This window comes from Ammospiza nelsoni, chromosome 17 (genome assembly GCF_027579445.1).
Source record: "Ammospiza nelsoni isolate bAmmNel1 chromosome 17, bAmmNel1.pri, whole genome shotgun sequence".
Classification (NCBI taxonomy): domain Eukaryota; kingdom Metazoa; phylum Chordata; class Aves; order Passeriformes; family Passerellidae; genus Ammospiza; species Ammospiza nelsoni.
In genome coordinates, this window is record NC_080649.1 from 1,044,457 (window position 1) to 1,072,216 (window position 27,760).

General features: G+C 55.1%; 1 protein-coding gene across 4 annotated transcripts; it reads right to left on the reverse strand.

The window, feature by feature from the left end:
- Positions 1–88: 88 nt before the first annotated feature.
- Positions 89–27,760, reverse strand: TRAF7 (TNF receptor associated factor 7). 4 transcript variants are annotated; one of them, XM_059484315.1, is made up of 22 exons: positions 27,684–27,694; positions 25,390–25,447; positions 19,488–19,606; positions 19,260–19,317; positions 18,163–18,254; positions 13,530–13,646; positions 12,204–12,296; positions 10,554–10,587; positions 9,109–9,292; positions 8,282–8,416; positions 6,994–7,211; positions 6,723–6,796; positions 6,190–6,238; positions 5,938–6,065; positions 4,845–4,927; positions 4,668–4,707; positions 4,277–4,393; positions 3,144–3,266; positions 2,303–2,422; positions 1,619–1,750; positions 1,315–1,434; positions 89–791 (listed from the first exon to the last, which is right to left on the reverse strand). In XM_059484315.1, the coding sequence occupies exons 3-22, from the start codon at positions 19,566–19,568 to the stop codon at positions 777–779; spliced, it is 2,013 nt and encodes a 670-aa protein (XP_059340298.1). In that variant the 5' UTR covers positions 19,569–19,606; positions 25,390–25,447; positions 27,684–27,694; the 3' UTR covers positions 89–776. The 4 variants fall into 4 exon arrangements, with proteins under 4 accessions (XP_059340298.1, XP_059340296.1, XP_059340299.1 ...); XM_059484313.1 differs by lacking the exon at positions 25,390–25,447 and having other exon boundaries at positions 27,684–27,760; XM_059484316.1 differs by lacking the exons at positions 25,390–25,447; positions 27,684–27,694 and adding an exon at positions 26,108–26,167.

Below are 27,760 nucleotides of genomic sequence, written 5' to 3' on the forward strand. Positions count from 1 at the left end.
GAGTGTAGGGCCCAGGCACTTCAATTTTCACCCCACGGGGCCAGTGCTGGCTGCTGGCTCCCTGCAATAACTCACACCGGGCAGGAACAACTCTTTCTGCTTTTATTGTCAATGAAGAAATAATCAAATCTATATTACAATCTTAAAAACAGTAGAAAATGTGAGTAAAAATGCAACGGAGGCTTTTTGTCTTTAATGTGGAGACCATTATTACAGGGTGGTGAACAATGGGCTTGTGGAACTTGATTTGAGAACTAGCTGTGGCAATAAAAATCGTACCTGGCTACTCAAGGAAACACCTCTTCCCAGCTGGATCGGCCCGGCGCCTTGGCAGTAAATTAAATACTAGAGACAGACAGGGGTCGGGTGCCCACCCAGGGTACGGCCTAAAGCTCAGTCCTGCCACGGACAGGGCCCAGCCTGTCCCCACAGGACACACGGATCTGCCCAGTCCTGGCACTGGCACTGAGCCCCCAGGCCCAGTGCCACCCTAGCGCCAGCCTGGGGGTGTCCCCAGCTGGGGGGACACAGGCAGAGGAGGGCACTGGCACTGGAAGGGCTTCCTCTTTTCCATCATCTGGGGCAATCTAAGGGAACACCTGGAGCGTCCGTGGGGCAGAGCCGTCCGCAGAGCCGCCGGCCGAGGGGCAGCAGCAGCAGGCAGTGGTTGGTGCAGGAGGAGCTGCAGCAGTCGTTTCAGTGGTGTGGTCACCCACAGGCCGATGGAGGGGAGAGTTTTTGGTCTTTCAGTGTGCAGGACTCGTGTGACGCTCTCGTTAGCACGTCCAGACCTGCGGACAGACGATGGCACCGCAGGCAGTGACTCCTGAGCAGCCCTGTGGGCTTCTCCTCATCCCCACAGAGCTTCCCTCTGCACTGCCAGCATCCACAACACTGTCAGGAGAGAAACCTCCTGCCCCTGGAGAACCATCCCCTTGTTTCAGAGAATCCCAGAATCATTAAGGTTGGAAATGACCTCCGAGATCATCATATCCAACCTGTGACTGGTCCCTACCTTGTCACCCAGCCCAGAGCACTGAGTGCCACCTCCAGGATGAGGACTCCACCTCCTCCCTGGACAGCCCCTTCCTTAGCAACCCTTTCCATGAACAAATTCTTCCTGATGTCCAACCTGAACCTCCCCTGGCCCAGTTGGAGGTTATGTCCTCTTGTCTGGTCACTTGTTCCCTGGCAGCAGAGCTGAACCCTCACCTGTCCCCACCCCTCCTGTCACTCTGACCCCTAACTCATTTAATGCCCTAACTCCAGCCCTGACTGAGCCCAGACCAGCAGGAGCAGCCTGAGCAGACCCACCTTGACAGTGCTGTCCACGGCACCGGAGAAGAGGCGGCCGCGGGACACGGCCAGGGCGGTGACACTGCCCTGGTGGCGCAGCAGGGTCTGGGTGCAGATCATGTTGTCCATGCTCCACACCTGCGGGGACACACGGGGAGATGAGCCCAGCACAGCCCGGAGCACCACGAGGGACAGGGATGCTGCATGTCACGGGTGACACGGGTGACACACAGAGGCCCCTGGGGTTCCCGCCACCCTTCCCTCGGGGCCCCCGGGCTGTCTCAGACCCTGTGTCCAGCCCCACACACGGCCCCACACGCACCCTGAGCGAGCGGTCGTAGGACGCGCTGAAGACTTTGGTTTGATCGGGCGTGGAGATGACGGCGAGGGCGTAGACTGTGCCCACGTGCCCGGTCAGCGTGCGCACCTGCTCCTTGGTCTCGATGTCCCACACCTGTGGGGACAGCTGGGCTTGGGCATCACGCTGTGCTGAGGCCACCCAGCTCCCCTCTGGGAGCTGCTCCTGCCTCCATGCACAGTGCCAGGGGGGTGCTGTGCCCGAGGGGATGAGCAGAGCCAGGTGCCCGTGCCATATGTGGATGAGGTTCCCCTGTGCCCATCCCCAAGCCCTGTGCCCAATGCCATACGTGGATGAGGTTCCCCTGCGCCCATCCCCAGGCCCTGTGCCCATTCCCAGGCCCTGTGCCCAATGCCATACGTGGATGAGGTTCCCCTGTGCCCATCCCCAGGCCCTGTGCCCGTGCCATATGTGGATGAGGTTCCTCTGTGCCCATCCCCAGGCCCTGTGCCCATCCCCAAGCCCTGTGCCCAATGCCATACGTGGATGAGGTTCCCCTGTGCCCATCCCCAGGCCCTGTGCCCGTGCCATACGTGGATGAGGTTCCTCTGTGCCCATCCCCAGGCCCTGTGCCCATCCCCAGGCCCTGTGCCCGTGCCATACGTGGATGAGGTTCCCCTGTGCCCATCCCCAGGCCCTGTGCCATACGTGGATGAGGTTCTCGTAGGTGCCACACACGATGTGGTGGTTGGTCACGGCGATGGAGTAGACGCTGCCTCCCGACGTCTGCAGCACGTGCACACACTCCAGGTTCCGGATGTCCCAGATCTGGGAGAGATGGAGCAGAGGCAGGATGAGACCCTTCTCGCAGGGGAGATCCCTTGCAGCCATTCTGCCATGCACAGAGCCAGCCTGGCTCCCCGTGTGCCCAGATCACACCTTTAGGGACCACCCTATCCAGCTGGGAATGTTCAGCACTGCAGAGCAAATCCCTGTTATCTTATTTAGCTGCCCAACTTTAAATATCCAAGCTGGAAAGGTTGGGTGGAGACTTCACACCCTCTGTGTGTGACTGCACACACAGCCCAGTCCTTGATAGCACTAAAACCCAACGCAGACAAATTAACAGAGATTCATTAACCCTGAGAAGGGCAACTTCCAATTTTCCTGTGTCCCCCAGACAGTTGACCCCTGAGAGGTGACCTATTCATCAGAACCTGAGCCAGCACAGAGGAGGGAGGGCACTGGGAACCCTCACACGGATTTATGGTCGCTCTGCAGCCAGGCAGTGACCTTCCCCCGTTATCAGCAGGAGTGTCAGGGCAGATAAGGCTGCAGCAGCCTCGAGGCGCCAGGGCTGAGGCCCCAGTTTGTCCCAGGGAGCCTCCCCAGCAGCTCCCAAAGCCCAGAGATGCAATCAGCACAGGAAAACCCCACGTGTCAGCAGTGCTCTCACAGCCCAGCAGCTGCCTCAGGTGCTGCTGCCCCAGTGCAGAGCCCAGAGAGGGACAGGGAGAGGGGCTCAGGTGTCACCAGTGCTCAGTCCCACCTTGATGGTCTGGTAGGATCCACTGTACAGGTAGTTCTGGGAAGCCACCAGCGCTCGAACCCAGTGGTTGAGACCTGTCAGCTCCTTCTTCAGCTTGAGCTCAGTTCCCACAATATCCCACACCTGTGGAAAGCAGGGACACACACAGGGGGAGGAAGCTCAGTGGGGCTGGGCAGGACACAGCAGTGCCCACCCTCCCTCACAGCCCTTGTGGGGATCCTTGTGCCAGCTCTCCTGCCTGATGGGAACTGCCTGATCCCACTGACTTGCAGATAAAACGCAGAAACTGCTGAGCAAGCACATTCCCTGAGGGAGCCAGCCTGGAGCCTGCATTACTGCTGGCAGAGACCCTTCCCTAGCAGAGCCATGCTGCAAAGCCCAAAGCACAGCTGCAGCAAGGAACTGCCCTGCACTTCCCCTCCCACCCTGGCACACAGGGACTGGCAGAGCTCACTCCCCCCACTCTGAGCCTGCCTGCCTCATTGGCAGCAAGTGGCCAGGCATGACAAACCCAAAAGGCCCCAAATTCTCCTTGTGCTGTGTGGCTGCTCCAGCCTTGAGCCCTCTCCAGAGCTGAAGCACTCCAGGCCCCAGATAAAGAAAAGAGCACAGTCCACTTACAGATGGACGGGCCCATAAGCTGTCTCACCAGGAGCTGGAAGCACAACCACAGGAATCTAGCCAAGGCTTTAAAGGGCAGCCTGAAAAGCTGTTTCTGGTTTCTGCATGTTTTAGGTAGGGAATGCAGACTCAAGATCCTTTGGAGGTGGTTTCAAAACAGACAGCCTGAATCTGCAGCCAGTTCTGGAGCCCAGACACAATTCCCAATAGTCTGGGCAGGTCTGTTGGGGGCCTGAGGACACACACGCTCAGGAACTGCCAGGATACTGCAGCTGCAGCCTCAGGTTTAGAGCTGGAAGAAATACAGTGCTTCTGCAGCCAGAGAACAGCTTTCCCTTGAGCACAGAGCAAGGCTAAACCTCTGCAGTGCTGGCTGCCCTGTGGCTCAGGAGACCTTAGCAACAAGGCCACCCACAGCTCAAAAATGGCACTTCCTTCCTCTTTGGACACTTCTGCCTCAGAGTTTGTGTCCCTGGTCCCCAAGCAGCCCCAGAGGAGCCCTGGAGCTGCACCTTGATGGCTTTGAGGGAGCCACTGAAGAGCATGTTGTGTGAGGAGACCAAAGTGCAAACAGGATTGTCATGTGCTCGGATCGTGTTCACCTTCTGCAGGTTCTGAATATCCCAGACCTAAAACAAGAATCATGGAATGGCTTAGGAGGGAAAAGCCCTCTAAGATCACTGTCAAGCCCACCAAAGCAGAGCCCATGAGGGGCTGGGCAGGCTGCCCTGCCCCAGCCCAGAGCACCAGCCCCCTGCTCCCAGGGAGGAGCTGGGAGTGGGAAATGCAGCCTGCAGGAAAGCCCCAAGCCCACCCCAGGGGGTGGATCCAGCACAGGAGGGTTCTCAGTGCCCCCTGGCAGAGGAGGGGCAGTCCCTGCTGCTGTGGGTGGCCTGTACTCACGATGATGGTGCAGTCAGCAGAGCCACTGTACAGCTTGTTCCTGCAATGACACAAGGGGGTCACCGAGGGACAGTGCCATGGCACAGGCAGGACACAGGATGGGGAGTGTGAGGGCATGCTCAGGGGTCCCAGGGCTGTCCCCACTCTCCCCAGGGACAGGTGCCCCTCCTCACTCACCCCTGGATGCAGAGAGCCAGCACAATTCCATCGTGACCCTCCAGGGTCTTTTGGCACTTGTACGTGGTACAGGTATCCCACACCTAACAGAGAACACGGGGCTGGAGCCTGGGCAGCATGGCAGCAGCCAGAGGAGGAAACAGGCTGCCTGGCACCTGGGCACTGCCTGGCACCTTAGCACTCAGTGCCTGGCAGCTCCCAGCCCTGCAGGCCTGGCTAGCACAGGGAAAGGGCTGCAGAGGGCCAGGCTGAAGCTAATGAGACACAGGCCAGCAGCTGCTCCAGCTCTGCTCCCTCAGCTCAGGCCAGCACCAACTCTGACACAGGAGCAGCTCTCAGGCTCCTGCTGCAGCACTTCCCACCCATGCCAGGGCTCCAGTGGCACAGCACAGCTTCCCCTGCCACTGCAGAGGCTTTTCCCTGAGCACACAGGGAGGAATCCTCTCTCAGGAGGAATGTGGTGCCCAGAGCAGAGCAGGGGAGAATCTGCTTTCCAGCCCTAATGTACAGCAATATCCATTTCCCTCCACGTGGCTCTACAACCAAGGAAGCTGAAGCAAAGCTCTGCTCCTGGCAGGGTCAGCTGTGGCAGCCATGGTGTCCCCAGCCTGGCCAGCAGCCACCAGCAGCCACCACAGTGACACTGGGCAGGGCTGCTGAGGCTGCACTGGGGCAGTGCTGTCAGTCTGAGTTACTGAAAACAGGACAAAGGAAAACAAACATGCCATAAAAAACAGGGAAAGGACACATCGGATCAGGGACAAATGTTTTGTTCAAAGATGACTTTTTATGACAAAAGAACATAAAATCAGAAGCTGAAATAGTCCTGAATACCCTAAATGCCACATAAAGCAAAACCAGCAGCTGCAGGAATGAGATTCTGATCTTGGCCTCGCAAAGATCTCTGCTTGTCTCTCAATTTCACTAGCACATAATGTTTCCTTGCAGATAATTTTGTCCAGCTATAATCATAAAGAATCATTTGATTCTTGGGAGGAAACTTTAGGAAGCAACATCCACCCACCCCACAAACGAACTCAGCTTCTGTTCCACGTGCAAATGCAGAAGGGGCATGGAAGAGGAAAGCTCTTACCTTAATGGTTTTGTCTGAGGAGCCACTGAAGAGCAAGTCTCCTATGGAGTACACACACAGACACCACACGGGGCCCTGGTGGCCCACAAAGGTCCCCTTGCACTTGAAGATCTGCTGAGGATCATAGGCTGCAGAGAGGAGAGCCAGGTGAGGGAGGGAGGGCAGTGCTGCTGCCCTGCACTGCTCTGAGAGCAGCCAGGAGGGCTCCCCGGGCTCCCCACACCCAGCCCAGGCCACAATGGGGATACTCACATCCAAGGATGCCCATGTTGAGCCGAGCATTGATGTGGGAGAGCTCGTCCTGAAACACACAACAGGCTGTGTGAGCTGTGGGGCCATCCGGGCCAGCGTGGCCTGGACATGGATTTAGGACTGTCCCCTCCACTGCTCCAACCCCTCTTGTCTTTGTGACTCCCACAGGGCCCTTCCTGAGCGGCCAACTCATCCCCTGAGGCCATCAAAGAGGTCTCTGCTCTACTCTGTGACTGCCACATCCCTCTGTCACCTCCCTCCAGAGGCCACAGGGCTCTGACAGCACCTCACACCAGCACTAAACTCTCAGTATTCAGAGAGGCCCAGAAATACCTCTCAGAATACACTGTCCTGTCCTCACTCTGCAATTCCCCACACTGCTTGGATCTGCCCATCTCCCTGCTTTCTGGGGACAATGCCCTGTAAAAGGCCCAGGCTTTGGAGCAGAAGGCTCTCCCCAGAGGCTCCCCCCACTGCAGGGAAGCCCAGGCAGGGGCAGAGCCAGGTAACTCCAGCCCAGGGTCCCTCCTCACGTTCAGCATGGAGGCGTCCCTGCGGAATTCCATCAGGTCCTCGCTCAGCTTGCTCTGGTTCTCATCCAGCACATCTGTGAGACAGGGACAGGCCCACAGTCACTGCAGAGCCACTGCTGGCACCCCAGGGAACAGGCAGAGGGCACCCACTGCCCCCCAGCCTGGGAACACACCGCTGCCATCAGCAGGGAGAGCAGCCCTGTAATGCAGCACCCAAGGGCAGCCCTGTCCCTGCAGCTCTGAGCACAGAGCTCGTGTGCTGCACACTCACCAAACTTCAGCTCCAGGTTCTTCTCCAGCTGGTCGATTTTCTCCGAGAGCTTGCCCAGCATGGAGCGCAGGAAGGCGATCTCCTGGTCCTTCTGGGCCATGGCCACCTGCATCTCGTGGAAGCGATCGTCCGTCTGCTGCAGGAACTCCTTCAGCCCCTCGAACTTGCACGTCTCCAGGTGGGTCTCGTAGGTGTCCTGGTTCCCTATGAATGCACACCTGGGGGAAGGCAGGTGCTGGCTGGAGCAGGGCTCTCCTGGAGACTCCTGGCTCAGCCTGTGTGGGTCCCCAGCTGTCCTGCTCCTCCTGCCAGCAGCAGGGATTCTGTGGTTCCTGATCCTTCAAAGGGTGGACTTGATCACCGTGGAGGTCCTTTCCAGTTTTAATGATTCTGTGATCCTGCTGGGAGAGGCAACTGCAGGACAAGAGAGGCCAAGCAGCTCCCACTCTTCCAGCCAGGGCACTGGCCCCAAACTGCACTGTCTGTCTGGGAAGTTGCAAGGAAAAGCAGATCTTGGGCAGGAGACAGAGGGTGGTATCAGTTTGTTGGGCTCACCAGGAGCCATCAAAACCAGTGGAAAAAACTGCAGCTGACCTCAGCAGATGCTGCCTTGGGCCTGCAGCATGGCACAGAGTCAGGGCTGCTCTGCCAGGACTTGCCTTGCTCTGCCTCTGCCAAGACATGGCTCAGGATCATGGAATCATAGAACTGCTGAGGTTGGAAAACACCTCTAAGATCATCGAATGCGTTTGTGCCCCAAGGCCACCACTAACCCATGTCCCCAAGTGCCACATCTACATGGCATTGAAATCCCCTGGGGATGGGCACTCCTCCACTGCCCTGTGCCAGTGATGGAAGAACTTTCTGTGAACTCTCCCTGCAACAGTAAACCCAAGCAGGGGCTGCCCTGGGGCTCGGGTGACAGGGAACCCTCTGGGGTGGATCAGCACTTCCCTTGTCTGGGACAAGGCCTGGCTGGCAAGACACAGCCATGGTGCTCAAATTACTCTTGTTCTCATCTCCCTCTCTTCGTGCTCTGACTCCTCCAGCTCTTCTGCCTGTGCACTCACCCTCCTCGCCCTCCTCCTCACCATGACCTGCCTGTTCCCACCCCGAGGCTCCAGGGCTGCCTCCTGCCACCCCTGGAACCCCCAGCTCAGCCTCAGGCCAATGCAGAGCACTGAGGAGAGCTGCTCAGAGCCTCAGGCCACCCCAAGGCTGCAGCAGGCAAAAGCAGCTCAGTCATGAGCTCAGTGCAGTTCCCCACCCCAAAGCATCAGCTCCTTACCCGTATTTGGAGTGGGGACACTTGATGTGCTCACACTCCTTCAGGTGAGCCTCCAGGTTCATTTTGAGGAGGGGAGGGCAGCTGGGGTTGTTGGGGCAGCGCACGGGCCTGTAATCACAGCTGCTCTCATGATCCCTGTGCACGGAGAGAAACAAAGGCAGGAAAATCAGCAACGAGCAAAAATTATTGGGAACAACACAGATCCTCAGGAGAGGAGCAAACCAGCCCTGGGACGCTGTCAGATGATCCAAAGCCCCCTGCTCTGAGGCTGCAATTCCAGCTTTAAGTTCTCATTTGGCCAGAAAATTGAGAGTAATAATAGGCCACATTTTCACAGGGCACATCTACTTCTGCAGCTGATGGGCTGAGCCTTCAGCCAGCCATCAACAACAGGAATGGACAAGGAAAACAGGGATGGGGAGGGAGATAGATTTCAAATTCATAGGATACAATGAAGATAACAAAAAGAATCCCAAGTTCTCTACTTGACCTCAGCCATGGAGTTTCATCCCAGATGTGAGATGGCTGCTCTCAATGCACCCCCTGTCCCAGTACTGCCACTCAGGGAGCAGAAAACAGTGTGCTCCTTCTGACACCAGCCCCGAGCTGTCCCCTGAAGCCACCCTGCCCATTTCCCTGGCACAGCGAGACAGAGCAGCGCTGGCAGGAGCTGCATGGCCCTGGAGCCACGGGGCAGCTCGGGCAGGCTGGGCTGGCACAGCCCCGGAGCTGCAGGGCATGCCAGGCTGGCAGTGCCCTGGAGCCACACGGCAGGCTGGGCTGGCAGTGCCCTTTCCCTGGAGAGGATCCCTGGAAGGAGCACTCACTTCCTGGCACTGAGTTTGATGGTGAAGGGGCAGCCTCGGGGGTCCACCTCGAAGGCAGGGCTCTTGCTGCTGGCGGCAGGCCGGCAGCCGTACTTGCAGTGGATGAACAGCTCCCCGATCTGCTCGGCCACCGCGATGTTGTTCACCACCACCGTCAGCTTGGCGTTGTCCACGGGGCACTTCTCTGCCAGGGAGGGAAGGATGGCACAGTCACTGAGGGCTGAGACGGGGCACTGGCATCTGCCAGAGCCCTTGCGTGGAAACTGTGGTTTGTGCTTTCCCAGGTGGGGTCAGCCAAGTCCCAGGTGAGTGGCCATGGAAAGAGCCAGGAATATTCACCAGGAATATGCCAGCCATCATCTTTGGTTGTCTTGGAGTGTGGGAAAGTTACAGTTTATGTTAATGCATAATGATTGAGGGAGCTGCCAGTGAAAGGAGCCCACACTGATGCCTTGTGCTGGCTGAAGAGTGAGTGTTCACAGGCAGTGAGCACCAATCACCAGATCCCCCAGCCATAACCTGCTCCTCACCCAGGCCTGGGCTCAGCTCCTGCTGCCAGCAACCATTGAAACCCAGGATCCTTCAGCTTGGAAAACACCTCCAAGATCATCGAGTCCAAGCCTTGGACTGATCACCACCTCATCAACTGAGCTCTGCCACATCCAGCTGTTCATGGAACACTCCAGGCATGGGGATTGCAATTGCAAAGCCTTTTGCCACAGATCTGTGGGCTGGGGTTGATATAGCAGAGCACAGTGAGGGGATTAACATGCAAAGCAGAGGGACCTCTTATGTGTGGAACACAAAAATCTTAAGGCAGAAAGAGCTGCTGCTTTGCAGGACTCCCCAGGGAGCCTCCTCAGGGCTCACTGTTCTGGTAATGCCAATGGCTTGGCTCTGTGCTGAACAACAGCTTGCCAAGAGGGGCACGGGCTTGTGCCAAAAAAAGTCTTTTCTTTGCAGCCAGAGTCCAACCCAAGTGGGAGCTGGTTAGCCCAGGCCAGCAGCCAGGAGCTTGGGCTCTCCCAGGGCTCTGGAAGAGCTGGGTGAGCTAAAGCAGCTCAGTGGGGCTCAGTCAGGGGCCAGAGCCCTGGCACTGAGGGGATGGAGAGAAGGAATTGATGCCAAACGTGGCCCCTGCTTCTTTATCCAGGCAGCCACAGAAAGCTTTCAGTTTGAAATCAGTGGGTCAGCTCTGGGCGAGACATGTATTATCCTGAGATTATCCAGTGCATTTTCCAGGATCTGAGAACATCCTGTGCCCAGCCCTTGCTCCAGAGTGCACCACTGACCCCCAGCCCCTCACTGCTGCAGTGCCACATCCACTGACAGCTTGTTTTAAGCCCTGTGGACATTTTTCTGCAGGTTTCTCTTTAGGTGAAAGCAAATCAACCAGGAAATAAGTGTGTTCTGGCTGCATCACACAAGAACAGCTCTGTACTCACCAGATGTTAAGGCACATCTCCTGCAAAACGTGTGCTGTGGAGACAGAGAGCAACAGCAGCGTCAGCGTAAAACCAGTGGGCAAATGATTCCCTGTGGCTGCCCCTGGGAAGGGGGGGACACAGCACAGCCTGGGCTCAGAGCCTCAGCAGCTGCTCTGCGTGTGCTAGCTCAGGGCAAACCCCAGCTGCTTGCTCAGGGGCAAGCACAGGTCCTGAACAGACAGTTTGGAGCTTTGGCCTTCTCCCCATTCAGGATCAGTCCATGATTGTGGTGCAAGCCAAAGCCCAGGGTGTGTTCTGCCACACTGATATTCATGGGATCACAGAATCCTGGAATGGTTTGGGTTGGAAGGGATCTTAAGAGATCAAGTTCCGATTCCCTGCCACGGGCAGGGACACCTCCCACCAGACCAAGGCTCAGGGCTCCATCCAGCCTGCTCTTGGACACATCCAAGTCTTTCCTACCCTCCACATCTGCATAGGGTTTCTCTATGGGTTTCACCCTCCCCTGTAGCCCATGTCACTCCTCTCACTCCCCTGAGAAGCCCTTGGGGAAGGGGAAGCCTGGGCTGTCCCCTGTGCCTCTCCCTGTCCTTGCCGAGCCAGCCCACCACAGCCATCCCTCTGGAGCCCCCTCAAGGCAGCAGAGGCGGCCCTGTCCTGCTGCCAGGCAGATGGAACAGCTGGTTTGTAAGCCCATTAAATGCTCTGTAAATGTGAGCACTTTAAATAGCTCCCCTCTCCGATGTGACAGTTTAAGTTGACAAAGCAGCAAGCACAGTCTAACACACTAATGAACACAAAGGCTGCAGCTTTCACTGGTCCTGATCCTGCCCTGTGCATTCCCTGGAGCCTCCTCAGCCACGTTCCCTGGCCAGGGAGCCAGCTCTTGGCAGGGCTGTGGGTCCCCCTCTGGAGCTGTTATCTGCTGCCCTGCTCCCATGGCCTTTTCCTGCCCGGCACAGCTGCACTGAGCTCCCTCCAGAGCAGGACTGCAGATGAAGCCAGGCTGCTTCCTGCAGTGGGCCTTTTTCCACATTAACCACTAAATCTCAGTGTCTCTGTGCAGAGCTGCTCACTGGAATGGTGCAGCCAAACTGCAGCAGCTTCCAGCACTTTTGGGGAATGTCACCCTCGCTGCAATAAACAATCCTGAGCTCTGCTGCTGCTGCTACAGCCCCATCCTGGTGATCAGATCACGTCACAAGCATTAGAGCCGCCTCAAAGCCATCTTTCTTCACAAGGAGCACAGCAATAATATACAGCTTCTATTAAACCCCAGTAAAATGGAATCCAGAAGAATATTCATAACACCCCGTGCCTTTCATTTGAGGATCTCAAATCCCTGTGCAAGCATTAACTAAATGAAGCTTCAAGCCATTCTTGTTTTATAAGCAACACTTCCTTCACAACTGAAGCATTCCTGGGGTGCCCAGGAGCTCCTGCAGAGCCCTTCAGGAGGAGTTTTTGACCTCATGGAAGCCACAGCAAGGAGACTGAACATGGCCAGGATGGGGTGGCTGGCAGTCCAGCTCTCCTGGGAAAAGCCATCCCACCTTAGTTTTGCTTGGCAGTCCCCAGGGAGAGACAGAGGGGACAGTCCAGGCTTGAGTGTGGCTCAGCCAGGGTGTCTGGGAGGGCCATGCTTACCCCACAGGTTGTGATGACGGGATCCTTGAAGACACTGCAGCACAGCTGGCAGCACAGCTTCACAGAGGGCTGCTCTGCAAACACCAGGGGCTCCTGCAGGGCACACACAGGGACACACACAGCAGGGATTAGTCCAAACCAAGAGCCTGCAGCTCTGCAGGAGGAATAACACAACCCCTCAGTGCTGAGCCTCGGGGAGCCTGGGGCACACTGAGGGTTTTTCATGGTCTCAACATAAAATTCTGTCTGGATCTGCTGAGTTCCAGTAGGGAAAGAATGAACTTGGGAATGGCTGGACACCCTCACTCAGCTCATCACCAACTGGGGGCCAACAGCATCTGGCAGGATCAGCACCTGACAGCAAACTGCACAGACCAACTCCAGGGATTCAGTCACCAGAACTGCATGAGCTGCACTGGCTGGGACTTTCTCCTTGGTAGGCCTAAGCATGGAGTTATCAAAATTGTACTAAGCCTGAGCTTGAGAGCAATTTTAAAACAGCCTGCACTCTTGTGCTTTTGAAGCACTCTGAAGGAAGGGCTACTTCACTCCTCAGGAAGCAGAAACAGCATTGTTTCTGCTGCAATGGGCCCATCTCCCCAGTTTTGTTTACCAACTAGGACAGGCAGCACAGGGCTCCAAGCACGTCCTCCCAGAGCACCACGGCTCTCCGTGCTCACATTTCAGAGCATTTCCAATCAATCTCTGCAGTTCCCTCTGCCTTTTCATCCTGTGTTGCTCTCAGAAATGCAAACACAGCCCCCTGGGTTCCCAAATATGAAACAAACTCTTATCCTAGATCAGTGGCAGAACGCTGCCTGACCTCTTATTCATCCAGTTTGGGGTTGGTTACTGGGTCACACGCTAAGCTCAGTTTAAAAGTATCCTCCCCCAGCATGCAGACAATTCCTTGCACCCTCCTGGGGCTTACAATCAAGTCTGTGGGGTGCCACACAGCCCTGAATGGGGATGGGGCTCCAAATCCATGGGGAATTGTATTTTTTTGCTGCCTGGGGCCAGACCACCAGCCTGAGCTTTGCAACCCACCCTGCTCTGCTGCTGGGCCAGGGAATCAAGCAGGACTTTGCACAGACTTACAGTTTTTCTGGGAAGCAGAAAAGCCTCACCATTGTCCTTGCTTTCCAGGCAGGGAAGTGGTACAGGAGGAAGCAAAGTCAGTGGTGGAAACAAAGCGAAAAGCAGGAGCCTGAGGCAGGCACCGCACAAAATCTGCCCCAAGAGCTCTGCGTACTCACAACAGCCCACTAAGTTACTCTGACACTGAGCTTCCCAATCCTGCTCCTTGAGGCAATCCCAAATACCTACTGGCTCCTCCTCTTCCTCGTGGAGCGAGAACGTGGAGCGCAGGGACATGTTGGACTCGGAGTGCAGGGAGCGGACGGAGATGGCGGAGTCGGAGCGGCGCGGGGTGCTGATGGGAGGCTGCGGACACAGGGCAGCTCTGGTCAGTGCCGTCATTCCCAAACTGCAGGCAGGGCCCCCAGGCTCAGCTCTCCCCCTCCACAACACTTCACCGAGCGGCCCTGCTGCTGTGTGCCCTGCCCTGCCCCGTGCCCACAGACAGGAGTCACTGGGGTTTCACTCCCTAAGCCGGGCTGACACCGACATTCCAAGCGCATCACCTCCTCCAAGGTGCGTTCCCTGCACACTTACCGTGCACACCCGCAAAGCAACGGCCTGCAAGAACTAATCCTTCATGGAAAGCTCTGCAGATCTCCCCCAGAGACCGCTCCAGCTCCTGCAATGCCTCTAATCTCTGCAGCAGCACTTGTTGTTGCACTCGCTATCTAACTTCTGCCAAATTTCTTTGCGTAAGTGCGGAGACTTCCTTCTATTGAATTCTCTGTGAGCCCGGCTCTGCCGCTTCCTGCTCGGGAGGGGAGAGCAGAGCACACACTGAGCACCAATCCAGAGAGATCCTCTGCCATGGCAGCCCTGGGATTGGCTTGGAGGGAGTGCTGCTGCTGGAATATTAACCACAGCACGTCTCCCAGGGTGGAATGGCAACCACCAGCACGTAGCCAAGGTGCCATTCGGTGCCAAAGCACCACTGGAGGCTGCAGACCGTGGGGAGGCTGGATCTGAGGAGCCAGTGCAGCTGGGAGTGCAGCCACTGAGGGGTTACTCTGGGAGAGATGCTGCTGCTGGGCTGGAAAAGGTGCAGAGAGGAGGAATAAAGGTCTTCAATGAGCAGAATGCATGCTTGGACAAGGAAATGGAAGAATGAAGCCAGAAGCTTCAGACACTTCAGACGAGGCATGGTGGATGAGCATCTGCACGTGCCACACTCGCCAAGGCTTGGCTGTAGCCCCTGTCAGTCCCTAGCCATGAGGAGTGCTGGCTGGAAGGAGCTCTGGAGATCCCTGGCTGCCCACTGGAAAAGGGACTCTCTCCCACTGCCCAGGGAACAGGCAAAGCTGCATGACCAGACTCTGCTGAGCTCCTGTCCTGCACCTTGTGGGAAAAACACTTTTCCTCATGTTCCACGTGAGCCTCGGGAGCTGCATTCTGTGTGCCTGCCCTGGGTGAAATGGGTGACCTCAGAGCCAGGGCCAGACAAAGGCAATGCAGGAGGGCAGAGGGGCAGCAGGAAATTCAGCCATGAAAGCTGCAAGATGAGGTTCAGAGGCTGCTGCCCTCCCCAGAGACAAAGCTGCAGTCCCTAAAGCCTGGCTGGGCTGCAGGAGAGCAGCAGACCAGGATCCTGCTGCTTCCTCATTCTGCTCTGCTGCCTCATTTTTATGATCCTGGGCTCTGAGGAACTCAGAAATGCTGCATCTGCTTAGAAGCCAAAGCATAAATGTCTCTCCCTTAAAGACAGCATATTTATTGACTAAATACATAAACCTTAAGGAGGAATGGTTATAATGAGGTAAATCCATTTTATGTGTATCCATTCATTTTATGATTTTCCTCCACTAGAAGCAGAAATTATTAAAATAACCAGAATGACTGTGCACAGTTCCCACTCTGGAGGTGACAGGGAGTGAGGGCAGCAAAGGCAGGCCCTGCAGGGAGGCAACATCCATCTTCTCACCAACAGAGAAGGGGACTGCAGCATTCCAGGGGTGTGAGACACAGAAGGTTTGTGCAGGACTCTGGGCTGAGCTCCCTGTGTCCTGGTTTGGATAATGCTGGTGTTAACTGCACAGCAGAGTAGGGGATGTGCTGAGAAGGATCCTTCATTCCCCCCAGGCTGGGGGGAAAACACAGAATAACAGGATGTGTTGGCAGTTCCAGACCCTCTGGGTATCTGCAGCCTTGATCTGCCAAGCAAACAAGGATAAAACTCAAGAGACCTCATTTCTGCATTAAACATCAGGCACACCTTCAAAGAGCACTCAAACATCTGATGGAAGATGGAGAGTTTCCACCTCTGGCTCAGAGGTGAAGCTCCCTGTAAACAACAGATCTGGACAGGCAGGCAGCCTCCATCCATGGTATCCAATGTTCCAATATTGAGCTAAAATCTTTAGCTGCAGTTCCCACCACCTCAGCAACAGGAGCAGCCTCCAGGTGGAGGCTCCAGCACAGCCCTGGTTCCAGCTCCATGCAGACACAGCAAGGTGGGGACCTGTGGCACTGTGCCCAGGCAGGATGACAGCAGCAATGCTGCCCTGCACACACAGCACACTGCTCTGCTCCTGTTAACAGCAATCCCTGCCCTGCACACAGAGCACACTGCTCTGCTCCTGTTCCATTAACAGCAATGCTGCCCTGCACACAGAGCACACTGCTCTGCTCCTGTTTCACTAACAGCAATCCCTGCCCTGCACACAGAGCACACTGCTCTGCTCCTGTTTCACTAACAGCAATCCCTGCCCTGCACACACAGCACACTGCTCTGCTCCTGTTCCATTAACAGCAATGCTGCCCTGCACACAGAGCACACTGCTCTGCTCCTGTTTCACTAACAGCAATCCCTGCCCTGCACACACAGCACACTGCTCTGCTCCTGTTTCACTAACAGCAATCCCTGCCCTGCACACAGAGCACACTGCTCTGCTCCTGTTTCACTAACAGCAATCCCTGCCCTGCACACACAGCACACTGCTCTGCTCCTGTTCCATTAACAGCAATGCTGCCCTGCACACACAGCACACTGCTCTGCTCCTGTTAACAGCAATGCTGCCCTGCACACAGAGCACACTGCTCTGCTCCTGTTTCACTAACAGCAATCCCTGCCCTGCACACAGAGCACACTGCTCTGCTCCTGTTTCAATAACAGCAGCTTTACAAGGAAAGAAAAGGGGTGGTGGAGGTCACAGGAGGGCTCTGACTCCTCTCCAGCTGTCTCTCTGATGGCTGAGAAGCCCTTGGCAGCTTCTGGAGGAGGGAAAACTCAGTGATGAGGAAGGGAAATCCCAGATTATTCCTTGACAAAGCAAATGAAGCTTCCTAAGAAGGTTAGTGAGCCTGCCTGGAGCAGCAGGCAGAGCAGGACCGAGGCGGTTCTGGTTTGTCAGCACCTCACGCTGCTTCCTGAACCACTCATTAATCCTCTCACTGTTATTGCTGAAGAATATTTAACACTCCAGGGGAAGTGGGCTGAGACTGTCCAAGAGGACTGAAGCTGGCTCCCAGCAGAGATCTCCCCCATTCTTGGCTGCACACCCCAGTTTGTGCCAGCGGGGTTTCCAAAGGAGTCAGGGAGTTTCTTTATCAGACCTGGCTCAATGAAATATTCACAGCCTCCCCTCCTCTGGAAAAATCCTCCCCTCTGCCCTGTGAGAGCTGCCCAGCTTGTGAAAAGGGCCCAGAGGGTCTGTGCTGACAGCCAGGGGGGGCCTGAGCCCTGGCCCAGCTCGTGGGGTCAGCGGTGGGCTGGAGAGCTGCACTTGCCAAGGACACCAGGCACATTTTCAAAGGGCTTGTTAGAGAAAAGAACAACAACAAACAAAACCCCCACGGGCTCACATAAAACACAGCAAGATCTCTGAGCAACAGAAGGAACTTTATAGGATGCTGACAATAAAATTCTTTGCAATCTGGTGTCAAATTTATTTTAAGAAGTGCTGCAGCTCCACACTGTTGCTGACCCCAGTCTCTAACTCCAGCAGCAATGATCCATTTATGCCTGGCGTGGAAATTGGGTCTTGTAACCTAAGTCTACAAATACTTCATTTGAAGTTTGTTACTAACATGTTTAGATCTGAATAGATCTGAATTGTGAGATGTGGCTGGAGCACCAGGGACAAGACAAGGTCCAGCCTCAGAGCTGTCCATCCTTTCTGTCATCCTTGCTTTGCTGTTGCTGTTCTTTATTTAATTGATTTAGCTAATTTAATTTCTCTCCAAGCAGCTAACTCTGAAGACTGTTGAATCACTAAATTCCCCAAAAAGAACTTACTCAGAAGCGAGTGATAAAACTGGATACAAAATTGGGAACTGCTTTACCACCAAGACACTGGGAGATACAGGAATGGTTCGTGTGGGAAGCCCAGCACAGCCCTTAGTGTCCAACATCCCAATCTGCAGGTTTCAAACCCTCTCCCGGTGGTCAGAGGCCCCATCTGGAGGTGGGAATAGGAATGGATTCTCTGGCCATAACTGCAGAGCCAGCTGGGATCCATCCAACACAGCACAGAGAGTGCCTGGCCCAGTCACAGCCCAGACATCCTGGCAGGGGCTGCTTCTCCCAGGAGCCAGGTACTGCCTCTCAAGGAGACTCTGGGATTTGTAGTTGCCAGGCTTTGGACCCCCATAACAATCTCTAGCAGTGTGAAAAGCAGCAGCAGCAGCAGCAGCTCCAGCCTGAAGCCCCAGGTGAGAATGAGCTGCTCCCCCATGGCAGCAGCAATGCCGAGGCTGGTCCTGCCTCTGGGGCACACATCACAGACAATGCTGAGGGAGGTAGAGCAGTCCAGAGGAGCTCCAGACACCTCTCATTTCACCTGTGCTCTGCTAAGCCAGCCAGCAGGGCCCTGCCCACACCTACCATGCCGTCATCCTCGTCCCGTGGCGAGTACGTGAGGGTGCTGGAGGAGGACGGGGTCCGACGGTGCTGCTTGAAAGTGTTGGTCCCGTCAGCTTTACAGGGAATTCAAAAAGAAAAACAAGCAGTTAGGCTCCTCAGAAACACTGCCAAACTATGGGACAGCCTCTGTAGCTGTAAGTGTTCCTTAGAAAAGGAAAAGACCGGGGAATCTGCAATGCTGGTTCACGACTGGATGTATCAGCACAGGCAGAACCACCCTGATCTCTGAGAGCTTGCCCAGAAAAGAGCACAGGTAATATCCTTAAAAATACTATTAAAAGGAAACTTTATACTCCCATGTATCTCAGTCACCAGTAAAAATTGCCTGGATGCAGGGAGGTCTGGATATCCCTGAGGCACAGGGGAGCCATGCTAAATTAAATATGAAATATTTGCATAGAGATCATATAACTGACTCTGATACGTATAAAAGTCTGAATGTAAATATTTGGGAGTCCAAAACCATCCAGAGTCCAGGACAAATGTAATCCAAACATTTTTCTCGGGCAGATGTTCATATCCTCATCAAAATCAGTGTGAAGTCTTTTTGTTTCTATTAAAGGAAGGATATTTGTATCCCAAAATGAAACCAGGCCTCTTCCTACATTCCCCCCACGTGCCAGGGCTCAGGCTCCCCTCACCTGCTGAGCTTTGAGGAACAAGGCACAGGAATTGTAAATGAGCAGGGACATCTGCATCCCCTCCTGTCTGAGCTAAAAGTGGCCACGGGGTTTTACCAAATCTCCAGAGTGACTCACAGTCAGGCACAGAGGGAAGATGGAAATTTTCAGCATTGGTGATGATTGTCACAGGGATCAATAAGACTTGGTGCTGAGCTCAGCATCAAACCCTGCTGTACTACTCTGCTTTCAGCAAAGGCTTCCCAGTGGTACTGCTCAGTCTGCCTGAGGAGAGAAAACTCCTGTGCCTGCTCGTTTCCATCCTGGCAGGACACATAACACCAAACCAGCCCCTCAACACCTGGTTAATGACCAGAGAGATTCTCCCAACAGCTCTTTCATCTGTAAAAGGACAACAACCACACATGAAATACCCACCCTTTGTGATGGTGGTCACAGCAGAGAAGGCTGGTCCAAAAGTTGTTTCCATTCTTGTCTGAAATATTGAAACAAACAATGTCAGGGCATTTAAAGCCTTCAGGCTTTGCCTGGGCTGCTGAAATGCTGCACATACACTGTGAATAGTGAGGTTTTGAGTGGCAGGCAAACAGCCTGTTCAAAAGGAGGATGGGAGGCCAGGAAGCAGGGCTGTGCTGTTTGCCTCACCCCGTTAGTGTTCTCAGCAGTTGTGATGTTGGTGGTGCCACTGGAGAAACGATTGTAGCGAGCGCTCTTGTTTGAGCTCATAATCTAGGCCAGCATCTGTTAGTCATGGGAAGCGTGCTCTGTGGGAGAAAAGGACACAAAGGGAGTCAGGCTCCTTCTGGGTATTTCCCCGGGCTCAGAGATATCAGAGAACACTCTCCTGCAGCACACAGCACAAGTGTTTACCTAAACTCACATAAATCTGGATTTTCAGAAACAAGAGCACAAAGATTCCTTCAAATCATTCCTGAGTGAGTGTTCAGCATTTTTAAAATATATTATTATCTTTTAATAAGAGCCTCATTTCTCTCCCTCCAACGGTCCATTAGGCTCAAGTTTGCAAAGTCAAGAATTCCACAACAGTAACCTGCAGAAACACACGGAGTTTGCTTCCTTTAACCTCTGCTGAAACCTGACACTGCTTTAGGGCACAATTATGCTGCTGTCCCAGCAAATCTGCCAAGATGCTCTCAGTCTCCTTCAGAGCCAGGAGAGCCTCAGGGAGGAGCTGCGGCTCCTCTGCCATCACACAGAGGTGCTCCTGGCCCAGGCTGGAGTTTCCCTCAGAGACAGGTGAAGTGTCCCAGGTGTTCCCAGCAACTGGTTTTCTCTTACCTGGGAGTGACAAGTCCTAAATCTCCAAGCTCTTTACAAAACCACCACTGGGATTTCTGCACTTTCCAGAAAGGGAAACTGAGGCTCACAGAGAGAGCCAGGATCCCAGCAGAGCTGTGAGCTGGGATTTGTGCAGGATTCCCACCTCCCTGAGAGCCCTGGCACACAGGACTGGGCACACCTTGCACACACATTTTGAACACTGCAAGGGTGACTCTGGGGCTGTCCTCGGCCAAGGCTCTGCTCAGGGTCTGACACAGCAATTCCAGGGCTCCTGCAGCTCTGGATCCAACAGCTGGCAGGCAGCCTCGACAGCAGAACCCTGGGCAGGGGATTGCTGCTCAGGTCTGAACGCTCAGAAACAACTATGGTCAGAAATTATAAAAAACCCAAACTTCCAAAGAAAAACCAAACAAACAGAGACCCCGAAACCAAACCCAAATCCATGTGAAAAGCAGGGATCTGGATCATGTTTTCCACACACGTGACAGCACTGTCCTGGCTGCTTGCAAATGCCAGATCCCTGAGGAGATGCTGAGCACAGAGTCTGGAGCTGTCTCAAAAGCAGCAGGAACGAGCAGAGCTGTGCTGCAGCATCAGGAGACCTGCAGGGTTTAAAGCTGGGCTGCAGCAGCCACAGGGCTGGCTCTGCCCACTGCATCCTTTGATTCTGTCTGTGCTCCCAAGGGCACAGAGAGCAGAGGGGGACAGGGAGGTGGTAGAGGGCAGACAAAGGGTTTGGCCATTGGCCCCAGGATTTCTGAGCCCCTCTGACCCAGCCCCTCTCCCTCTGGCAGCCCTGGACGAGCCCTTGGTTTCCTCCCAGCAAAAACTCCCCCCTTCTGCACAAGGCTGAGGATTCCCCTCTCCAACCACAAAGGATGAGAGGTCTCCAGCTGGGGTCTCCAGATGACGCAGTGCTCATAAATTAAGCAAAGCAAGTACTTTCATGAGCGATGGCAGGAACTGCTGCATCTCCTGGGATTTCCCATCTCAAGGCTGCATTATCTCATGGCCAGTAACATGTACATCCCTAAAATGTAGGTTCCCTCACCTAGCAGTACACCTGGGCTCACCACTCTCCTCTGGAAAAGGGATTCAGCATTCTGCTCCTCCCATAATTGGCTGAAAATAGAGAAATATTCAAATTTCCAGGGATATGAATCCATGCAACACCTACCTAGACCCCCTTTATCCTGCCCTGCTCAAAGGCAGGAGCAGGAATTTGCTCCCACCTCATCAGCCACGTCAGTGAGGGTTAAGGGAGCCTGGTATATCAAATATTCCTCATGGGCTTTAGGGCAAAGAGTCATTCCCAGATGGAAAGAGAGGAAAGGAGGATCCTGATGGAGGATCTGGGCTGTCTGGAGACTCAGGCACAGCTCCATTCCCTCTCATTTTCAGGGTATGTATCACCTTCAGATGAACAGATGGAGACTCAAGCAATGGGAAACACTCAGAGACAGGGAAAACAAAAATGGGGATAAACTGACAGTGTGAGGAGCTCTGTGATATCATCAAAGGTTGGATCAGTTGTGACACAAACAGTGACTGCAGCCACCTGAGCCACTGCAATGGTCCTTCAATCCCTGTCTGGAACCTCCAATAAACCCAAAGTGGGGAAGGAAAGTGGAATTCAGGGATTTCCCACTCACTGTTTGGCTATAAGCTTGGCTGAGCAGGTACCTGCAGCAGCAGCAGCAGCAGGAGGGAGCCTGCTCATGTCTGCTCCAAGCAGAGAGCAGAGGAATGTGAGCAATGGCAAAAATCTCCAGCAGAATATCAGCCAGGCTGCACAACCCCAGCAAGATGTGATTTCAGCCCAAACCTCTGCACCCACCACAGCCAGGAGCATTTCAGCACAGCAGATGCCTCTCCAGAGCATTGTCTGACAAGCTCCTCACACCCTCCTTTCCATCTGAGAACCTTTTCCAACTGATATCAAAGAATTTAAAAGGAGGCAGAAAAGAACTGATTGTGTCAACATTAATACCAACTTCCTACGGCACTTGCAAAAATCTCTGCACCTTTGCTTGGATCTGAACCCTGCCCTGTGCTCCCAGCCTGAGTGTCCCTCTTGGGTGGCTGCTGCTGGGCACCCAGCCTGTGATCCACGTCCTCCCTGCCTGGACTTAATTCTTTTAACATGCAACATCAGTGGTTTTTACAGTAAACAAAGAGGGGGAGAAATCTAAATCTCCCCTGGAAAAAGGAAGCTGTGGGGTCCCAATATTCAGTAAATCCCACAGCTGATCATAACTAGATGTGAGGGGGGGCAGGGATAGGTTTCAGCATTTGCACATCGCAGGGATCAACTCGAGGCTTTTGAGACTCGATGAGAGGAAAAGCCTTAAAATCCTCCTTTAGTAATTCAGGCAAGGAAAACCCAACCAGCAGCAGCTGCAGAGGGAGGCAGCGCTCCCTGTCCCACTGCTGAGGGGAGACCCAACAGGATCAGCCACACACCACCCCAGGACTGCACCCCAGAGCTGGCAGGAGAACCAGCACCAGTGGCCTGGCTGATTCCTCTCTCTGAGGTTATTCACCCCAAGGAAACTGCTGGGCTGGCAGATTGTGCCAGAGCAGGAGTGCCTGGCAGTGGGAGAGGCAGGCACGGGTTATCCTGCCCTGCCTGAACTTCCTTATCTCACTTCTTGGGTATTTATGATGTAAGACCTGTTCCTCTTACAACAAACACTGCACTCTCAACAGAAGGGTTACACATCCCTGACAGTGTTGGCACATCCCAGGGAAATACTCCCACAAAAGCACAGGCAGGTGCCAAGGGCACAGGGTGATTGTGGGGTAATTAACCACTCTGGGGTAATTAACCACTCTGAGGTAATTAACCCAGCAGCACCTCAGGTGCAGCTCCTGACGAGGGCTGTCAGCATCTGGTCTGACCTGTACAGCACAGGGTGTGGGAATGCAGAGCTACAGCAGCTCCTGAGACAGGCACCTCTCAGGGACACCTCTCCATTCATGGACACCTCTCCTTCAATGGACACCTCTCAGGGGACACCTCTCCATTCATGGACACCTCTCAGGGCACCCCTCTCCATCCACAGACACCTCTCCTTCAATGGACACCTCTCAGGGACACCTCTCCTTCAATGGACACCTCTCAGGGGACACCTCTCCATTCATGGACACCTCTCCATCCCTGGACACCTCTCAGGGACACCTCTCCATCCCTAGACACCTCTCAGGGGACACCTCTCCATCCATAGACACTTCTCCATCCATGGACACCTCTCAGGGGACATCTTTCCATCCACACCTTTCCATGGACACCGCTCCCTGGACACCACTCTATGGACCCTCTCCATGGACACCAAACCAGAGACAGGCAGTGGAGCCCCTTGGTCACCCCTCATCCCAGGAACACCTGGCCAGGGCTCCCAGCAGCACAGCTGAGCCGGCCTGGCCCAGCCCCGGGTGAGGATGGGCAGTAAAGGCAGCAGTGAAACCACCAGGGCTGCAGGTGACACCCAGCTCTGCCCAGCACGCAGTGCCAGCTGGTGCTGAAGAACTTATGAAAAACCTCACAAAACTAAGGAGACAAAGGGGCTGCAGACAAGATAAAATCTAAACTACCTGAGCCAGAAGGACATTTCTTACACTCCTTAGATGTCAGGCAGTGCAGGAAGGACATAAAGCATGAACAGAAGCTCAGCCTTACTGACAGGACGCGGCACCTCCACCTGATGAATCTGTGGAACAGTCTTCTTACTGTTTGTGAGTTTTTCTTATAAGTCACATCAGCTTTTCTGAGTGTCTTACAGTGGGACCATAACTGTACTGAGCCATCATCAATAAAAATAAAAGGGATATTTTTAATTGCTGCTGCTTTTGCCAGTGCTTGCACTGACTGCGGGACTGAGAGAGAACATTCAGCAGCTGCTTGAACACTGCCATGCCTTTGAACAAATGCAGTTCAGAAAGGAAAAGCATTTCATATGGTGCTTTTCCCAAAGGATAATGAAGCCTTGGGATAGGAGAATATTTGCAATACTCCATGGGAAAAGCTGAGGCTCCAGCTTTCAAATGTCCCCACGGCTGGATCAAAAGTGATTGCTCTGCTGAAATGAAGCACCTCAATTTTCCCAGAAAAATACAATTAAATTAGAAGTTAGGACAGAGGCCAATATTCAGTGCTGTTCCATGACACAAAAGCTACATTTGAAGTTTTATTTCCAGTTCAGGTAACCTGGGAGGATCCACCTACAGCACCACTTTTGTTATGCAGCCCAGCTCTGACCCCGCAACCGAAATTGTCCTGTGTGGGCTCAGCAGCTCCTCAGGCACTGCTGGGCAGAACAGGCACATCCACAGCTCTGCCACACAAGGCCCTTAATCAAAAGGTGCTTTAAAAGCTGGCCCTGGCGCTGCACAGCTGCGTGCTGTGCCTCTCACAGCCTGTGCTCTTCCACATCCTCCCTCACAGAACAGACCCCTTCTGAGAACATCACACCGCTAAATTATGGATTTGGTGAAGGAAAAAGAACAAAACCCCAGCCAAGGCCTGAAACCAACAACATCCTCCCCCTCCAAGGCAAAATCCTCAGTGCTGCTGCAGTTCCTTGGGAGGGAACGACCAGATCCCGATGGAACATCCCCCACCTGAGAGCTGAGAGCAGCCACCCTCACCCCTCACACCTGTCTGACAGAGTGGCTGCCAGGGTTCCACAGGGTCTGTGGGCTGGCTCAGCTCTGCTCTTGGTGTCCCTGCTGCAAATCTGACAGAGAGAGGGGCTTGCAGCTCAACTGAACACAAGGCGGGGCTGCAGCAAGGACTGGGGATGGAGAGACTTGGCCTCTGCTCTTCCAAGGAGGCCAGAGCAATGTTTGTCTCACCTGGACTCTGCTCTCCTGGAGCTCTGCTAGACCCAAAGCAATCGAAGCTCCTCTCTCCTCTATTCCCCAATTCCCGTGCCATGGCTGAGGCCTTTCCCAGCTGCTTTTCCTTCTGGCTGGCTGCACTGCATCCTCTGGAAAGCTGTAACCACCCCAGCACACGATGGGATTCTTCCAGATTGAAGTCACAGCAAACCTGAGCCCATAGCCATGACTCAAAAAGCACAAAGTAGCACTTCCACCCCCTGTTCCCCCAACGCCCTCCAAAGCTTTGACACCTCGTGACACACACTCTTCTCTGCCCTCTGGATGAGACTAGAACACTTCAGAGATCCAGCTGAAGTGCATCATCTCCTTCAGGAAAAAAAAAAATCCAGCAAATTCCAGTCACCTGCTGTTGTTTTGTACAGCTCCCTTGGGTTCTGCCACTGAGAACAAGCAGGAGGCACCTGTGGACACCAACACTCATCGATCAAATCAGTGATCCTGGGAGAAACAGCACCAAATCCTTGACTCCAAAAGAGACCAGGGGATGTGGACACTTCCACCATGGCAAATCTGCTGACAGCTTTGAGACAGAAGCACCAGGGATTAAACTCTGCCCCAGGGTGACTCAGAATTCCAGGGGACACAGAATCCTCCAGCCTGGCTGCTGTGCTCACAGCTCTGCCCAAGGAACATGGAGGATTTCCCACTTCTGGAACACCAGACCAACCTTAGCATTGGGCTGCTGCAATCCAACACTCCACACCCTTGCAAAGGTCACTCTGAAGGACCAGAAAACCAGCCCAACACAGCTGCAGCTGCTGGACAGGCCACAGGTACCCCTGGCAAAGTCTGCAGGGCTATAGGTGCCTCCTGGAGGGATGGAAACAGCTCCTCCCTCATTCCCAAACTGCTGCAAGGTTCCAGGTGCCTCCTGGAGGGATGGAAACAGCTCCTCCCTTATTCCTAAAGTGCTGCAGGCTCCAGGTGCCTCCTGGAGGGATGGAAACAGTTCCTCCCTCGCTGCTGCAGGGCAGCAGCTTCCCAGGAATGCTGCCTGACACCCGGCACCCGGAGCAAACCCCTCTCCATGGAGCACACCCTTCTCCTTGGAGCACACTCACCCCTGGCCATCCTGGAGCAGCAGAGCCCAGCCAGATGCCCAGGTCTGAGCTGGGGACAGGCCTCTCCTCAGCCAAAGAGATGCCAGCAGCATGCCCTGAGCTGGGGACGGGCTTCTCCTCGGCCTCTTCCGCTGCAGCGCGCGTGTGGATCGCTCCCGGTGATGTAAACACAAAGGCATGCGGAGCAGTGGGCGATATGTAAATGCAGCTGGAAAATCCCACAGCTCAGCCAATCTCCAGCTGCCTCCCGGCTTTGCCCCGGCCGCTCCGGGTTCAGTTCGGTGCAGGAAAAACAACCCTCTCCCAGCGCAAGGATTTATTCCCTGATCGCAGACAGAAAGTTCTTCGCTTGCTTTAAGGGGAGTTGGAGTTTCCCACCCTCTTCTATAGTTCCCAAACTATTCAGAATTCTGTGTAACAACAGCAACACGCTCTCTGCCTGGAGAGACAATCCAGGGAAACCCAGTTACACGGAACAGCCACAAAAGGGCAGAGCTGGGGAGCAGGACTTGCCCAAAACACAGACACTGGTACTGGTGCGGGATTTCCCGTGCCAGGACAGCCCTGCAGAGCTGAGACTGTCCCAGGAGCAGGCACTGCTCCCTCCAGCCCCAGGACACCCCGTTCAGAGGTGCCTCTGAAGCTCCAGGGCTGTGCTCAGGGCAGAGCAGAGCAGCCTGAATGGGTAATTCGGGGTGCTGCGACCAAAGGCTCCTGGGGTGAGCTCAAAGAGGGGTGACAGGAACCCCTGTGAGCAGCCAGCTGCCTCCTCCTGGTCCCGGCTGTCCCTATAGCCCCTGATCCAGCCCTGTGGCTGTGTGTGAGCCCCAAACCCGCTCCTGGAGCGCTCAGCAGCCCTGTGGCTGTGTGTGAGCCCCCAAACCCGCTCCTGGAGCGCTCAGCAGCCCTGTGGCTGTGTGTGAGCCCCCAAACCCGCTCCTGGAGCGCTCAGCAGCCCTGTGGCTGTGTGTGAGCCCAGCAGAGCCCACAGGGAAGCGGAACCAAGGGGAATTCTCCCCGCCGCCCTCCCCAGCTCACAGCGGCAGGGACAGAGCCCGAGAGCTCGTGTGGAATGAGAAGGGATTGGCAGAATCCACAATTCACAGTTCGCAATCCGGACCTGCACGTGTTCTGCGGCAGGCACGGAGACCGACCCGCATTTTGTGTATTGTGAGCCCAGAGCCCAGGGAAAGGAGCTTAGTGCGAGGGCAGGAGAGAGGCAGCAGCAACACGTGCTGCTCGGACGGGGAACGGGGCACAAAACGCCAGAACTGAGCAGAAAAAGCCAAAGCCAAGCGGACACTGCGATGGGAGCCAGCGAACACCCCGGGCGGGCAGCGGGCCCGGTGAGCGAGGCCTGGCGGCATTCACCGGCACGGAACAGCGCCGATGGTGCTCGGGCTGCCCGGAGCGCCCCGGCAGAGCCGCCGGCACCCCACACACAGCGCCCGGTGGGCACCGGGAGCCTCCGCCGGCGCCTCCCCGGCCCGCGGCCCGGCGCCCCTGCCCGGCCCGGCCCCTCCCCTGCCGGAGCCGCCCGGCGCGGCCCACCCGGCTCCCCCCGGCCCGCCCGTACCTCCCAGCGGCGGCGGCGGCCGCAGCGCCGGTGCCCGGTCCCGGCACATCGCGCCCGGGCCTGCCGCCCCCCGCCGC

Bases quoted from the DNA above. Each gene is read 5' to 3' on its own strand.
- TRAF7 (XM_059484313.1), bottom strand. From the start codon at position 19,568: ATGAGCTCAAACAAGAGCGCTCGCTACAATCGTTTCTCCAGTGGCACC. The intron at 10,588-12,203 runs GTAAGCATGGCC...CTGTCTCCACAG, and splicing joins CCGTCATCACAACCTGTGGG to CACACGTTTTGCAGGAGATG. The intron at 4,928-5,937 runs GTAAGAGCTTTC...GTTCTCTGTTAG, and splicing joins CCTCAGACAAAACCATTAAG to GTGTGGGATACCTGTACCAC.